The sequence below is a fragment of the Synchiropus splendidus genome, chromosome 8 (genome assembly GCF_027744825.2).
Source record: "Synchiropus splendidus isolate RoL2022-P1 chromosome 8, RoL_Sspl_1.0, whole genome shotgun sequence".
Taxonomy (NCBI): domain Eukaryota; kingdom Metazoa; phylum Chordata; class Actinopteri; order Syngnathiformes; family Callionymidae; genus Synchiropus; species Synchiropus splendidus.
Genome location: NC_071341.1, coordinates 7927615 through 7944591, shown reverse-complemented (window position 1 = coordinate 7944591; position 16977 = coordinate 7927615). Strand labels below are relative to the sequence as shown.

The following is a 16977-nucleotide window of genomic DNA, read 5'->3' as shown; positions in this document are numbered from 1 at the left end:
AATTAAAAAAAGGACGATTCCAAGTGCAGGTAGAACTGGACACGACAGCTGGCCCACTGATATGCTTGGACCCACGCTGGGCGAAAAGGATCAGTTTGATCCTTCAACTTCAGCGACAATCATCCACTCAGTCGCAGCTGGAGCTGGAGGTCTGTCAACAAAGCAGGTCCCACATCCAATTTTGGGATTTGACTTCACAAATCCTCTCCAACCACCACCCCTGAAGCGATATATATTTCCACATTTTAAACCATCCATTTCGCACTGTAAGACACATGGGATCATGAAGCCCAAGGTCACTACTTATTGTCTGACTGCTTTCACTTAATAAGGGAACCTGCCATGGTGGGAACCTAGATCGATGTGGCTGTTTCATTTTCCCTGACTTTCAAAAAAAAAAAGACTGACGGAGGTCAGTCTGGTGTACACAATGGGGAAAGTAGCTGCAAAAGTTTCACACGGTGGAGTTACTGAGGCAATTCTCAGGAGTTGATAAGTTGTTGCCTTTCTTTTGTTTTGTACTTCCTTTCATCCAGTACTTCCATTTCCAAGATTCTTCCAACTGTTTCTCCACATGTCCAAACCTCAGGAGGCTGGCCTTCTGGCCTTTCAATATGGTATGACCCTCAGATACAGTCCTGCTTCTCGAGTGGCTGTCTCCAGACCACACACCATGCCACCGCTCACTGTTGTCCCATTGTGCTTCACTTTCTCTCTAACTCACACTTTTCTGTCACAGACCATCCCTTACAGCAACTTGTAGTTGCCACCCTGCCTGATATTTTAACAATCTCAGTGAAACCCCAAAGCATTTATAAACCTGAAACCTCATCAGCTCATCACTATCTTTTGACATTTCTGTCTCGCCTGTTCCCGAATCACTATACCATCAGCAAACATCATCGTCCATAAAGTCGCATTCTTTGCGTCGCCTGGTTACACTGAGCACATTAATGTAGCTCCAGTCATGACAACAAAACAATCATCTTTCTAAAAGTCGGATGGAGTCGTCGGGTGAGGTCAATGGCATCTTCTCGACACACTACACATGAGCATTGTGCGACTTAAAACTGCTGTGCACATCATACAGGCCAACATACAGTATTGCCTGGTAATTCACCAGTCAGACTTAGAACTCAAGATTTATAAGAACGAACGAAGTGTCACACTTGAGCCTGTTTTGTGAAACATACAAAAAGACCAAACACAGTTTTAGATTCCAAAACAAGTTTTTATTGGCCAATATACAGAAAGTGCTGTAGTGACCATTCCAAAAGAAATCAGACCAAAAAAGTCCAGAGAGTAAAGTAAAGAAAGTTAGAACTCAATAAAAACTTTTACACATTATACACTTGTTTATTTCACTGTCCTTCTGTTTCTAAAACAAAGAGCAGGACAACATGGTCGATGCAAAACTCCACCAAAGGTCTAAAGGGATGAGAGGATGTCACAAGACAGGCGTCACACAGGACGTGGAAACATGACACTGGTGAATCTATTTTAATTTTTTTTTTTTTTTTTTTACATGAACATACAGTCGAGTTGTGTGAGCGACCTCTACCTGCAAGATTAGTTAAAGCTCACCAGGAAACACCAGGGATTATGTGTTCTTAAATCTGAAATATATATATACTCTGATCATCAGCCACATTTGGAGGACATTTGAAAACTGTGAAATGTTTTGGCTATACTGCATAATGACCTGGCTGATCAATAAGATAATCCTGTTCAAACGTCAGCCACATGTGAACAAAGCTGAATATAGCTTTTTCTAGTTTGAAGCAAGCAAATATCAGTCAATCTTCATATGGTACAATGTTTTCTCTCAACATCCATATATTTAATCTCAATACAGTGTCAGAAAGGTGCCAAAAAAAAAAAAAAAAAAAAAAAAAAAAAATATATATAGTCATGATCGTATATATTATTAGAGGATTCTTCGGTGTATTGCTCCTGAATCATAACAAAGATGGGAAGCAGGAACATCGACCAGACCAGCAAATGGTCTGTTGACCAGAGAAACAAACACACTTTGAACGGCTTTTCAGAATCTCACAGTATGATAGATGTGTTGTGTTGTGACATCATTTTTGGCATTTTGTAGTTGACGTCCAGCTACAAAACAGATGTTACAGTGTTAGAAATCACATCTTTAAACGTATTTATGATCCCTGTTGTTGTCACAAAATCATATCCATGGACAACATCACAATGGCTGATTTAGTTTTTTTCTGTAACACAAGTCTGTTCTCCAAAAAAAAGTTTGGAACATCTGTTTTGCATGGTTGAAGTTGCATGAAAACAACTATTGTTTGTTAGTATCTTGTCTGTACGCAACTACATTGGTTCATCAATTCATTTTACTGCTGTGAATAATAAAGAATATAATTTCACAGTTGCATTATGTTGGATTTCTACATCTCCTCCTCAGCATTGACACAAGTTAGTTTTCGCTTCTGGTGTTGCTTTACCTATCCTGGCCACTAGGGGCGCTCACAAGAACCCGACCGAACAAACATGCGCTCACACACTCACGCCGGACTAATGGATCTGTAACAAGGTCTACACGCTACAGGGTCATAGTGTGTACATACATGAAGATGTGTCTTTTGTACAGTGTGTGTGAGGTGAGGGTCTTGTATGTTGGGGTGTCTATATTGTTTATTTACACTGACAGAGTGTATAAAAATGTACAGGCAGACTCCATCCTTACCTCGAACCCCAAACATTGACCCCCGGGTGAATTTAACACGACATATTCAACAGGACTCCCATTTTTTTTTGTACGATTTTCTTTAAATAAACTATTTCTGTAAAACTTCTGAGCCTATCTCTGTGGCCGGATAAAGCCTGATATATGTATATAAACCAAAAATAATCTTCAGCAACTGAATTTCAAGATCTTCTCTGCGCAAGAAAGAAACAAGAAAGGAAAAAAAAAGTGCAAGGTTCAATGGACAAACACAACTATGTTGTTGGTTTTAAATCAATCCTGCCTCAGGGCTGACCTCATTTTAGTGCGCTGTCCCTTTAAGAAGATGTTCTAAGAAGCAGTAGAAAACTGTTTACTGTTGGACTAAGTCGCCTTGGTTTTCAAGGCAGTGTAATCTGCCAATAGGGGGCGTTCAGACCTAATTCATAGAGCTTCGTAAAGCAGAGTCTTTGAGGTGAAACTTCCATGGCCATGTTGTGAGTGTGTGTGTGTGTGTGTGTGTGTGTCAGCCAGTGTGTGTTCTAGTAAGTGAGAGTCGTTTTGTTCCGGTTCGGCCCCTTTTTGTTCTGCATCCTCGGTAGCTGGACGTCTGCATCCTCCTCGCTGTCGTCTGACTCACTGCTGATTTCATCTTCATCATCGTCGTCCTCATCCTCTTCTTCCTCCTCCTCCTCCTCCTCTTCCTCGTTGACTTCTGCTTCTTGGCTCAGAACCAAATTCTACAAAGACAATTGAGAGTTTACAAAACAGCTCAAGGCATTCCTTAGCTGATGAGGTGACATAAATGTGCGTCCTCATTTTCATAGCCCACTAGATGGCGCTCTCTGCTCTAATGTCTTTTGGATCATTTTAATAGGAGGGCACCACCAACATAAGAACATGGAGTTAAACGTCCAACTTTAACACTCCTAACAAGCCCTTTATATCCGGTTCTACACAAGAGGATATGAGACATGCATAAACCCCAAACTTGCAGAAAGCCAAACTTTACTTTGCCTCACCTGCATAGGGTTGACTGTGATGGTAAGAGCTGAGTTGTCCCAGCTCTCCTCTGCTCCTTTAGGCGTCTCATCGGAGAGCTTCACCTCTTGTTGGTGGGTGAGATGGAGTCGATAAATGCCAACAACCACCACCACCACCAGAGCAGCGATGCACATCACGATGACCACGGTGGCAGCGCTGGGTACTCCTGTGGTCCAGGGAAAGGGGCGACACTTCAGTTACTCACAGTGATTGATGACGCAGAAGCGGTTTAAGGCAATTTGCTTGTCTTGATAAAACCATAATCCCTCACCACGCCTACACTGTTGCAAGTAGTTGCTAGCTGAACCAGTTTTACAGCTCACCTCCACAATAGCAAATAATAATAAATAGTACCATTTTGTTCACACGGCAACCTCTCCCAGAATTTGCTCACTACAGTCCTTCTTTATCACTTCTGTTCGATCCAATACGGGGAACTTTTCATCTTTTCAGTAGAAAAGTAGAAGGGTTGACGAGGCTTCACGAAACAGTGCCTTCATTTTCAGAGCCCAGTAGATGGCACTCTTGCTCTATAGTATTTGGAATTGAAACTGAACATGATTTTAAAACCTTGAAAAGTGCCACCTACAGTATTAGGCTCTGAACATGAGCACACTGTTTCATGAAGCCCCATCAGCCTCCCACGACTCCCCCAGCAGCTTTGCTCTGCGTTGATGCAAATGGTCATGTGCGAGTGGCAGAAGAAGTGTTGGGAAGTCCTGTTTGATGTCGACATACAGCTACAGTTCTGAGGTGACAAACACTGCCTTGTGGAGTCACATGGGTGAAGTCACACCTGGCCGTCTGCAAGACTTATGACTGTGATAAAAAAAATTGGAAAAAATTGAAAAATAAAAAACGGAACAACCTCATGATGTCGCTGTTTTACATCATTCAAGGCAACATTTTTAACATAAGAATTTTCAAAATCTTAAGACTCCACAAATAAAGATAAAAAGTTGGCAGTTGCAAGTTATTCAGTATGTTGGTGTGGTGTGGACCAATAGTACCATCAGCGCAGTGCTGACGGAGAAGTGCGTCCTCCAAAACATAAATCTTGTGTGATCAGATGTGATAAAATGAAGTAGAAACATCACCACAAGTGGAAAACGCAACACCTAACGTGAAACTGCATCTGACGATGGTGGTTATAGGCGCCTTTTTTCAACGAAAAAATCCTGAAACAAGTATAATAACTGCCGCCTTGTCACCTGACTGAACTGACCAGGTGAGGACAGCTTCAGAATGGAGTATAATTTACTTCTAAAACTAGTGTTTTTACTGGCATCAACTCAATAAATGTCTAAACTGCCCCCCTTTGCTTCCTTGTTTCTCTGTCGACTGCTTGTTGCTTGGCCACTTTATATAGGACCATTTTCGAAGAGTTCATCAGAGGTTTGCCATCTTTGGTTGGGATGGAGTTAAATCGTGAGAAAAAGTTTGGTTCAGTCAGTCGTCCATCAGTGGAGCTTCATTACGTTCTGGAAATATTTCTACAGCCACTACAATATACAGGAACCCAGCAATAACAGACATAATTCTAGCCAAGATTTTGATCCAATTCTTAAGGTGTAATGACATCAGAGTGCAGCCTGAGTGGGAGAGGCTCGCACAAAACTAACCAAAAAGTACATTTATTCCCGTCAAACAAATGTGATGCAAGTGCTTGAGAAAATATTTTTTCAGTGCAATTGTGGTCTGTGACCTTATGATACTCCAACTGTCAATGTCTCCTCTGAAACTGCCTTGCAAAAGTAGCAGCTCTGGCCTTCATTGTAGCGTCAATGGTGATTTTCTTCACTTCAAGGAAAACAAGCGTGACTTGACAGCTGAAAGAGCAGATTCATCCACTGGTGTCGCCTCACATGGAAGCTTATCTTTCTAAAAAGTAACATCTCATGCACACAGACAAATGAGGACCTCCTCCTGACCTCTCTAAACTGCTGTGTTCAATAGTTTCTCTTGCGTTTGATAGAAACTCTGATGCAGATTTAGCTGTCCCCCAGGCACCATAGAAAAGGCTTCTACAATCTGACCTTCACCTCGTGGAAACCATGAGCCCGCAACTTAAAATTCCTTCCATGGAGATCAACTTATCTGTGTAGTATTCCTCTAAAGAAGTCAAAAGAGAGACCTTTCATGTCATAACAAACGGCAGACCTTTTGTTATGACAGAAGGAAGCAGAATAACTGACTGGATGCAGAAATCAGGGTTGCGCGTTTGGATGTGTCCGAGGTCTTGCCGCTTTGATTCCGACAAATAAAGCAAATGCTGAAAAACGTCGAAGACGAGTCAGTTTCAAAGGCTTCTCTTAAAGAAAGCAGCGGATCTGGTCTCCGGGCGCAGCTGCAGAAGCGTACTATAAGCTTGAGTTTTGTAGTCTGGGGCTCAGAACTCACTCGGAGGGCTTTCTCTTGATGTAAATGTTTACTTCTTCTGATCATCCGCACTAGTTCATGCTCTTACCACTGCTTTGAAAACGCATACGTTTAAAGGACGTTAAAGGATTTGACTGACGATGACTCAGGCTTCTCCATGATGAATGTTCTTGTGAATCACACTGACCCTGACCCCATCTGGAAGCCAACATAACTGATCACTCTTATTTTTTGAATAAAAATAACTATTTTACATGTTGATTTTCATACTCGTGGAGTAAGGTGAGCCACCTCTGAAGAAACTGGCTCGTCATAAAAGCAAGTTCCTTGCTGTCAAATAAGTTTCAGTTGAACTGAATTTACGTCTTAATGTTAGTGTTTCACCACCGTTGTCATGAAACAGGGTCCTAGTTTTCCGAGCTCAGTCTCCCAGGACACCTATGGAGTCAGTAACATCTTTTTCCGTTCTCAGATCAGAGTTGTGCAGAGCACAGAACTGAATTGACCTGGATATGTCCATAAACCATCACGGATCCTTGATTCTTTGCTTTCAACTCCTCCGGCTAGGAATCTGGGATTAAGCTGGATGTGATGTTTCCCCCCATCAGAACTCCACTTGGTGAAGCATTTGCTACCGAAGGAGCCCTAACACAAACAACCAACACATTCTCACTCCTCAGTCGTAACATTTCGATTATGAGCAATGGACTTTCGTGACCAATTTTGACTCAGAAGTCATCCTTCCATGCTGCAAATGTTTTGATGTTCAAAAGGAATGGTTGGGATGCCCAGGGGTCACAGTCGTAAGCTGCCATGGTTGCTTTGCTTGTGATGTTCCTGAGTTATACACTACCTTACATGATCATAGGCTTGACTCACAGTGAGTGAGTGAAGCTCATAAGTACCACAAATGAGCAACTGTTTGACATCAAATTTTACTCCAAGAGGAGCACCACCCTATGGGTTCACACTTGCCCAACCATTAACTGTCGGTCAGTCCGGAGTAGCGCTGCCTTTGGGGTCAGGATATTCACAACTGACTCAACTGACAGCCTGAAGCATCAACATGCAACTTGGTCGGCTGATTCCTCGGAGGCCATGATTGTCATGTTATGCCTTCATGGTGAGAAGGAGTTGAAATGATGCCACGTATGGTGGCAGTCGTGAGTCACTGAATTGACTTGACAGCTGCAAATTTGTGATAGTTCTTGAAAAGAAAACATGATGATGAGATCAAAAAAGGTTAAGAACCCCTGCTCTATATGATAGTTTCTTAAGTTTCCATTTGTGCAACACAGTAAACTGATCAAGAAGTTTAAAAACAACCTTTTTGATCCAGATTTGACTCTTTCAAAACTGACAATCGCTTCAATATAGATGCTACTTCTTAAGTTGACAGAAAACTTGGATTCACAGAAGGACTGAAACTGGCGTACGTGGTTAAGCACTTCATCTCTGCGTGTCTGTGTCACCGTGTTGATGGTCGCGAAGACAATTTGTGCCAGCAACTGGTGTTATGGAGACGACAGATGGGTGATGTCTTTATCCATGTCTTGCCAGTACGATAAAGGGTGAAACTCCAGACTCTGTTCAGTTGGAAGCCTCTGTTTATCAACGACTCAAGCACCTTCAAAACTCAGGGTTGATGCCAACCTGTCCCTCATGTGCTTGTGCTTGTCCAATTACTCCAATTTGTAATGGGCTGATGAAGCATCATGAAGCAGTGTCGTCACTTTCAGAACTCAATAGGTGGCGCTCTCAGTTTAAAAATGATGTGGGATTTTATTCATTGAAATGGTCTTTGAAATGCAAAGGTTTTGGAGCAGAGTGACATCTAGTGGGCTCTGGAAATGTGGACACTGTTTCATGAAGCCTCATCACTAACCCTGATACAAACCAAGAAACGCCCAGTCACAGATTTAAATGGTTGTGTATCCACATTTGCTCATGTTTTCGATGGCACATGCCGTCTTAGAAGCGGACCGTGCACTGGTGAGTTGAGATGTCACTGTTGGAAACTGGGAAATCGCTTCATAGCTGTGGTGGGTTAGTGATTTCAAAGTCTCACTTTGTTCAGTATCACCTGGTGTGTGTTCTCACCTGGGGTGTGAGCAGGATACAGGTCGTAGTTCATGGACGGGTGGTGGAACAACTGCATGTATTGAGGCGGCGCCACCATGTGATTGACATGCTCCCCGACCTCAGCACTGTGGAGGAAGTTCACCTGCAGAAGAAGAAAAACGTGTGTCAGATGAACTGTGGCTGAACGGAAAGCGTCCACTTGCTGTGCGTCACCAGACCCACAGAAAGAATGTGGAGGAAGCAGCAAAAGTCTATATTTATGTCAGTGGAGGGAAGGGGTCAGCTCAGTACAAGGAGGCGAGATGGAAATGAGATCACGCTCAACAGCCCTAAAAGTCCTTGGAGAAAGCAAAAATACAAGGCACCGAAAAACACCATAGTTGAGAGCAGTGACATGGGCAGACGGGTTGGTTATCACACACATCTCATGAATATTCCGTCACAGAAGCCTCTGGAGCATGAGATATATTTAAGGTCACCGAACCCGAGTGTCTGCTGCTGACAGACCCTCTGACAGGCTCATTTGCTAAATTTGCTCAAGTGTCGGAGGGAAGCCGTTGCCAACAAGCTCCGCTGAGTCAGCGCGTCTGCCCGTTATGCACTTTGCTGTAGTTGGCTCTCCTGCTAATGAATGTTCACACAATCTCTCATAGTGGAGGATGTGGGACCTGCATTCTGCAACAATGCCACAGCTGGTCAGCCCTGAGAAAAGGGACTTTTAAATCACGATACTGTTAACTGGGTTTGTGCCATTATATTGTGAGCGGCGAGCTTCAATTGTGCCGGTTCCCTTTGGACAAAATGCGTTTTCTAGAGCTGGCGTTGGTCGAAATTAGACTTAGAAACCTCTCTTTGGAAAGTAAATGGGATTTAGAGTGGTTAATGAACGCAGAAGTGGTAATGCTGACTATAATTAAATGTGGCCATGACAATTGAATGGAAGGTCCAAGGACATTTAAATCTTTTTTTTTGACCATGACAGAGGGAATAAAACAACTTGCTGTCAAGGTAGAGTTGCTGTTAACGGCAACACAGTGTATTTCAGGGGCACGTTCAAACAAAGATTTCTCTCAAACTCACCTCCAGGTTGAACTCATTGCTGGTGTAGCGGCCGTTCAGTTCCGAGCAGGTGAGGCGGAACCGTCTCTCTGTTATGTCTCCGGGCCTCCTGCTATAGTAGCGCACCTGTCGGATCACCTGTTCGTAGTTGGACATGGAGTCCACGCCTGTTTGCGGAGAAACAAAGGGGTAAGCTACAGACAACGTGAGCATTTGGGACGATTTAAAAGGTACTATGGATTTGGCAATTTCATCATGGACAGGAGGGATTCTCTTTGTTGGCCATTCTTAAACATTGGAATGGACCCTTTAGGTGCTGAAGTTGCAAAAATGCAACAGGCAGCATTTCTCTAGCCAAAAGATGCAAAAGCACCACGACTTTTACAGTACAATGTGACGACGACCCCTTACAAATAAATCATTTTAAAGATAATAAATCCTCACAGTTGGAAACTGCCAACATTTATGGATGGAAAACAATGGAGAATGTAGTTAGTTTCTTGAATCAGAACTTTACATTTAAAATCAAGTCAAAGTCTCATCATCACCACATAGACGTTGCCAACACTCATGATGGACCGATGAGGCTTCATGAAACAGTGTTCCTCTTTTCAGAGTTCAGTAGGTGGCGCTCTCAGTTTAAAAAATATTTGTGGTTCTATTGGAATGCATTCTCAAATCCAAAGATTTTAGAGCAGAGATTGCCATCTAGTGGGCTCTGAAAATGAGCATGCTGTTTCATGAAGCTTCACACGACCATCAGTACTGGACACGCTTACCATATATGGACATTCCGGAAGTGGAGTTGGTGGCATCAAGATGCTTTCCCAGCAGAACACTACGCTGAAGCTGCAGTGACTCCAGCTCCGGGCTGAGCTCGTCCCCCAAAACCAGGATATCGCAGTAGTCCAGATTGTGGATGATCTCTTCCAAAATGCCACCTCGGTGTGCTGCACACACACGCAAACATCGAGTTAATTCATAACCATGTTCACATTGTCGGTGGTAATGTTCACCTGACGGCAGGTGAGAGTTCTTTCAGTGGATCGCAAACTATATAAAACAAAAAATTGGCATTTTTGAATCAATCTGGGCTGAATCATTGGGGGACATTTTTCGGGCCATTGTGTTTATGTGAAGTTTTGCCTGTTATATTTGTTTACTTCTTACTCCCAGAGGTTCTCTGGGATCATCAGGGTTACAGACAAAACACTGATCCCATTTAGAAAAGAGTGGAGGAGCAACTTGAAGTAGAAAAAAAAAGACAAGACAGTGTCCAAAATCTGAACAAATCGGAGTTGAAGGGAGAATTGATGACCTTTGCCAAAGCCTGGAGAGGATATGCACTGTGCAGAATAATAGGGGGGAAGCAGAAAGAGACAAAGCACGGATAAAGAAAGCTAAAATCCACTCATTACATCCCCGACAAAAGATATGTGCGCTTTCATTCACATCATCAAAGGCTCATGAAAGCAAATTCTGGGTCTCTCTCTCTCCATCTCGCTGTAGCCATGTCTGTGGCTTCCAGCTGATCCCTCCCCTCAGATGCACCCTCTGTATCACCGGGAGAAAGACTCCCCAAAGCAATGCCACCTCCTACCCTCAATCTTTCCCGGAGTCACACACAATGGAGAGCTGAACCCGGAGCTTATCTGGCGCTAATTGTCAGCAGGCAGCCTGGCCCTGGAGTGAGAGGTCTCGAGGCGCTCCTGCCTCCGTGGTCAGACTCTGCCATGAGACAAGAAAGCTGGTTCCATTTAACGCGCTCATCTAGACAGGTGGTCCGTTGGAGTCTTTGGGCTCACAGGTCCATGAGCAACACCGGAGAGGTTCGGTCCAAAGGCAAGAGCTGCCGCCCTATTAAGCAGGACCCCATACTTAAATGGAGATCAGGTTCGCTGAGGTAACCAGCTAATGAGTTGGACTCTTCACACTGAAGCAGTGCTTGATAATACGTAGCGGTGTTCCATAATACTGACCTGCGCACTGCACTTGTGTCAGCCTTTTTGATCGTCTCATTTCATCTTTTATTTAAGGTTTGCAGCCTTCAGAACTTGCAACACGTGAAGTGCATTTGTGGCCTTAAGTGATTAAAAGCAGGGAAGAATAGCAGGGCCAGGAGCAGGTTTCACAGAACAGATGGATCTTACTTTATACTTTTGCCAAGGTTATTCAACACGAAGCCATGTGTTGATGGATGAAATATATTGAAACTATGTGGGAAACATGATGAAGCAACCAAACTGAAGTTTTGCCAAAGTCTCCTTGGTGAGTACCCAAATACAATGCGTGTCTGTATACCTGGGGGTACGACCAGTATATTTATATTTACTTGACATAATTGTTATATTTTTTTTGCTCTATGCACAATATTTAAAAAGCACCTTAATTCATATTCTACTACTTGTTTCTTTATGGGGGTCGACTCTGGGCGAGAGGATCGGGATACCCTGCCTTAAACAGGGTACATACACATATATCGAGACGGTGCTTGATCAACCTTTGTTTTTGGATTGTGGGAGGAAACTAGTGTGCCCAAGCAAGCGCGGGCAGAACATACAGAGCCGTGTGCCCCATAAGAAATCATTAATACAAAAAAACAACGTTAAAACTTTATAGAGTCTGCCCTTGACTCGCTTTGTCTTTGGAGAAACCACATAATGTGCGCTGGCTAAGACATGGATCATGTTCAAAACTAGAACAGTCGAGACACAGCGAAGTGTTTTGGTGGCAAAATGTGCTGCTTCTACTGCACTTGAAGGCATCTACTGCAGCCTACTGGGCGGAGTACAAAGTGAAAATATGCGGTTGCATATGAGCTTTCAGTTTCTGAACCTTCTTCGGGGGGAAATACATCTGGCAGGAACATCCTTGTTTTCACCTTTGCACTTTACCCCTCCTACAAGCCTTCGATCAGGACAGCTGTGGCCTCCTGAAAATAAAAGGCTCCCACACACAGAATTGATGCACCTGGCTAAGACGCTCAGCTTGATATGATCCAGGGCTCTTAACAGGTGCTTGAAAGCAGATGACTTGTTGGAATAACTAGGATTCCATGAGAGCTTTAATCGGTCATTTGCTAGTCACATTTTTTGCTTCAGAGACGAATATTGAGAAGAACTGTCTGGCTTGTGTCTTAATTTGAAGTCTGAAAAACAAAACAAGGGTAAATATTTAATCTGCCTCGCCAATAGTAACCAAAGAGGGACACTTCCATTCAAAGTATCCACTTGACATCCAACCCCCCTCCGTCCTCGTCTAACAGCACGCGCACCTTCGCCTGAACATTTCTTAAAAGGCGTGACTCAAAACGCTCAGTGAATTCGAAACGACAGATATGCGACATTTGTTTTGTTTTCCGCATCGAAGACTCAATTTGTTTGAGTTCTGACTTCTTACTTTCACATGAGAGCGAGAGCAGATGAGAGGCGCGTCGCCCGCTGCTGATCTCAGTCCCCAGAGACGTGAAGAATTGTTCTCCTTCCCCCGAGGGTTCGCAACGCTTGTGAGCAGGTGACACCGCGCGGGATATGAGACTTATAAATGAGTGAACACATTATAAATATGGAAAAAGCCCTGAAATATTCAGTCGGGCGGATTTCGACTGCTGCGGGGAGCTGACTCACATCTGTGAAAAAAGACTTGTTTTTTTCAATCTCCTTAAAGAGGATAAAAGTATTGAGGAGCTTCAACTTTTCGTCATGATGTTGCACTGGTGTTAGGTGGAACTTTACTTGTTGAACATGGGTGATTCATAAATGACATTTATAATATGCTGAATATGACTCGGTTCTGACTCCTCACCTGCGTGATGAGCAGTGGCGTCCGCTCTGGTGACGGTGCTGATAATGTGCAGGTCCTGAAATAATTCCACACCGCTGGAGCTACGCAGGTCAAAGGCAGGCCGACTCAGTCGCTCCAAACCGGAGATGGTGATGCGAGGCTCACTTGGCTGCAACACCATCACCACAGCGTCAATGTCCGGGATGGTGATGCAAGTGTCTTCACCAAAGCACCTGCGAAGTTCAAACAGTCCAGTCACACTTCACAGAATTATCAATAGAACAGAGAACACTGACAGCAAAACTGTCTGCTAAAGACGAAACCTCAATAGACCCAGACTTGGTGGTCAGTAGTGACTGCGCTTTCATGAAACAGTGCCCTCATTTTCAGAGCCCACTAGATGGCACTCTCTGCTCCAAAATCCACGGATTTGAAAATCCATTTCAATGAAACCTCATGTCATTTTTAAACCAGGTGCGCCACCTACTGGGCTCTGAAAATGTCTCTTTATCTTGGAGAGTCATCTAGTCATCACTAACAACTCAACCAAGAGAAAGTTCAACATTAGATTTTTTTGAAACTGTGATCACAAGTGATGGGGCTTCCTGAAAATGATCTGTGGTGGTCAGTCGTTCTTCAAGTCCAATGAATGGCGTAGATTACAAAGGAACTTCCCTGCAGATGCTTTACTTGCTGTAGGTTTCCCAGTGAGTCATTTAGACACATAGCAACCTCTCGCAGGCAAAGTAATAGCATGACGCACAAAACATCTGTTCACATCTAAATAGGGCATCAACCACAGTCTGCAGGAAAATAATTTCTGCATTTATCGGAAGCCGGCAGAGGAAGCTGAGGACTGGTGGAAGAATTTGAGCTGGTGTGAGAACCACATCTGGACGACTTGTTCCCTTTAAGATCTTCCAACCTTTGTCTAAGCAACGTGTATGGTATTGGTCCATATTCCTATCAGGCCTTCTGCACTCTCACATCTTCCACACAAACAATTATCAAGAAAGAGCTCGGTGAGACAACATTTCCTTCCGCACAGCAGCAGCTAAACCACGGAAATCTCTTATGGTTCCACAACTTTCACCAAAATTATCCCGCTGGTACTTGTACGAGGGAATTGCCCTTCAGAGGAGTGTGACATTATTGTAAAAGGCATTCCTTTCTTTTCATCTTGGGTCTGATTAGATTCAGTCGGGTTTAACTCTGAACACTGAGGAGAAGGTCATTCAGTGTGGGAGCGCAGGCGGAGCAGTCAAGGAGCAGCTTAGCAACAAGCCACGGCATGTGAAATGTCCAGGATCTCAACACTTTTGTACCTCTAAACTTGAGCATCTTTTACTGAGAAAAATGAAGTGAAAGAGAGAAAGGCTGTCCTTCCCACAGCCACCGGACTCATTAAACATACTTAAAAAAAAAGTTTTGTGTAACTCATGTAAGAGAACGAAGGGCATTTACTCAATTATTTGAACCATTGTACAGTCACTTTACTGAAAGGTCTCATCTAGAATGCATTAATGCTACATTCAAATAGTGATAGAAGATGTTATGAATGTTCATAACCATATATGACAGCTTATAACAAGGCTATTAAAAGGTGTAGAATTTGAAAGAATAGTGTTTTTTTATTTGTAATAATATTATGCTGCATAGTTAGGTAAAGGTTTATGGCTTCAGTCTGAGACTCTACAAAGATGGTGGTGACTTTCTGTGCGGATGGGATCCACCTGCAGAGAGGCAGGAGTGCCTGATATGAGTTGACGGTTTGACATGGAAATGTGTCCAAAGTTATGAAGTTACAGAAGGAATTTGCTTCAGTTAGTGAGCCTACATGACGTCGATGATTTGTGTTATCTCTGTTATATACCAGGGTCTGAATGACTGCTCTCCAGTTGTTGGTCAATACATTTCTTGCTTTGCTTAAACTCAGCCAGGTTTCACTTACTATAGTGTTAAAGTTAAGAGAGAGAGTTTGCGTTAGCAGCCAGTGCAATGTCAACCTCAAATCTGCGTATCGTTCAGTGGGGAATGAAGTGAACCATGATCCACTACACCCATGAAAATGACAGACCGTGCATAGAAGGAGAAGTCTTTAACTGAGGTGACATGGGCACTTTCCGCACCATCGGTATGACTGTATTCTGACTGGAGGTAAAATCTTCCCTGCTAACATGACGCAAAAAACAGACACTAATCGATCCAGCATTTAATGAGAACTGAGCTACTCTGACAAGCACAGTGCTGCAAAATGGAGTGCGAGAAGTCGGAAGCATATATGAAGAGACTCTTCCGCTCTGCCACTTCTATCCACCATCTGTAGCCTAGCAACACCTTCCTGCAAACGCTCTTATGTTATTCCATTTATTAGTATTTTGTTCAATAGATTGGTTTCACATTATTTTCAAATTAATATTCAGCTATGAGTGGTTCAGCTCCGCAGCTGTGCATGATGCATCAGCTTTACTGGTCATGTCTCAAGATGAAATCTGCTCAGATAGGGAGAGGTGGTCAGAGCAGGAGTACATGGGTACGACCGGCATGTACCTCTCTTCTGGATTAGAACAACATTTTATTCAGAACAAGGCTCGCCGCTCCGTTTCTTTCGGAAAGATGAGTTTGCACAGCTCAGTTGGTTGCACCTGTTCAGACCTTCACTACTGGACTTGTTTGAATTTCAGAGTGTCCTTCCGCAGGGTCCTGACTTGAAGAGGGTTCATGAAACAGTGTCTGTATTTCCAGAACTCAGTTTAAAACTGATATTTCATTGATCAACTGCAAAGATGTTAGAGGTTAAAGTGCCATCTAGAGGCCTCTTAAAATGAGGACACTGCTTCATGAAGTCTCTTCCAGTACCTCAACTGACCCCCAACATTGATGCCCTTCTGCCACAAGTGATAAAGCTGAACCTGCGTTCCACAACACGTCCATCATCCAGGCTGCATTTGCCACACCAGATAGAGAAATCAGTTAAAGCCCATCAGGAGGCTCCACAGTCATTAGACTGGACGCATCCCTCTGATGAATGAGCAGAAAAAAAAGGAAAAACAAGCCATATTAATGGATAGTAACAGATGAATCAGAGGTGTAGGCGGTTGCTGGTCGGTAGCTGTGTAACCTGAACAAAGCCATTCTGATTCTGCATCTCACCAAAGGCCTTTCAAGCAAACAAAACCACATCTGTCAGTGGGAGGAACGTCACTGCTTTTCTCTCTACCTTGACTCGGTAACCAGCTTCAGCCAGGATGAATAGGTCTGAAGCTACTTAGGGTAACAGCCCACCTGCAGGATTCCTTCACCAATTTCGCGATGAAGGGTATTCGGAACTGCAACTGGTGTTTGTCTGAAAAGCTGGGCTGTCAATGCACGTCTAAACAGACTTGTTTGGATAACAAATCACAGAGAAAGTGCGAGCAGCTTTTGCTGGATGCCAACTACAAAACAACAGAAGTGCTTCATGTTGACAAAAGGCTTTTGTTATTTTGTTCAGAAAATTGATCACAGAAGGGCTCTTATGTATACGCACCAGCTCTTCAGGTTTGCTGTGGAGTCAATGTATTCACCGAAAAGAAAGACGTTTTGAAACCAGTGGGTGGTTGGTTGTATAACGAAACCAGGAGGCTCTATTTGGCTAAAAACCGTAATTCAGCTGATCCACTTTGGGTGTTTGAGTTGCGAGCTTTGAGGGAATACAAACACTGTCGAGTGGATTAAATGTCAGATGTAAGATGAGAATGTCTGTGTACAACCTCACACGACTGTTGAGCCCTGAAGATGTAGAGATGAAAACCATCCGGGGCACGTCATCGCAGTTTGTGTGAGAATCACCGCCAAACTTCCATGAGTTTGTGACCTTTCTCAGGAAATGTAACGGTAACCCCACTCTGGTTCTATGTCATATATTATTGTAACGTATTATTTACACACACACTTTT

General features: G+C 43.4%; 1 protein-coding gene across 2 annotated transcripts in view; it reads right to left on the bottom strand.

Annotated features, from left to right (window-relative positions):
* Positions 1 to 1245: 1245 nt before the first annotated feature.
* The window catches only part of LOC128764265 (calsyntenin-2-like), a 263773-nt gene continuing 248041 nt past the window's right edge, over positions 1246 to 16977 (bottom strand). For both annotated transcript variants that reach the window (XM_053873891.1, XM_053873892.1), the window contains exons 12-17: positions 13061 to 13272; positions 10036 to 10206; positions 9278 to 9423; positions 8216 to 8339; positions 3715 to 3902; positions 1246 to 3432 (exon numbers count right to left, since the gene is read on the bottom strand). In XM_053873891.1, coding sequence (XP_053729866.1) covers positions 3235 to 3432; positions 3715 to 3902; positions 8216 to 8339; positions 9278 to 9423; positions 10036 to 10206; positions 13061 to 13272 — 1039 coding nt within the window. In that variant the 3' untranslated portion in view covers positions 1246 to 3234. The remainder of the gene's footprint in view (positions 3433 to 3714; positions 3903 to 8215; positions 8340 to 9277; positions 9424 to 10035; positions 10207 to 13060; positions 13273 to 16977) is intronic.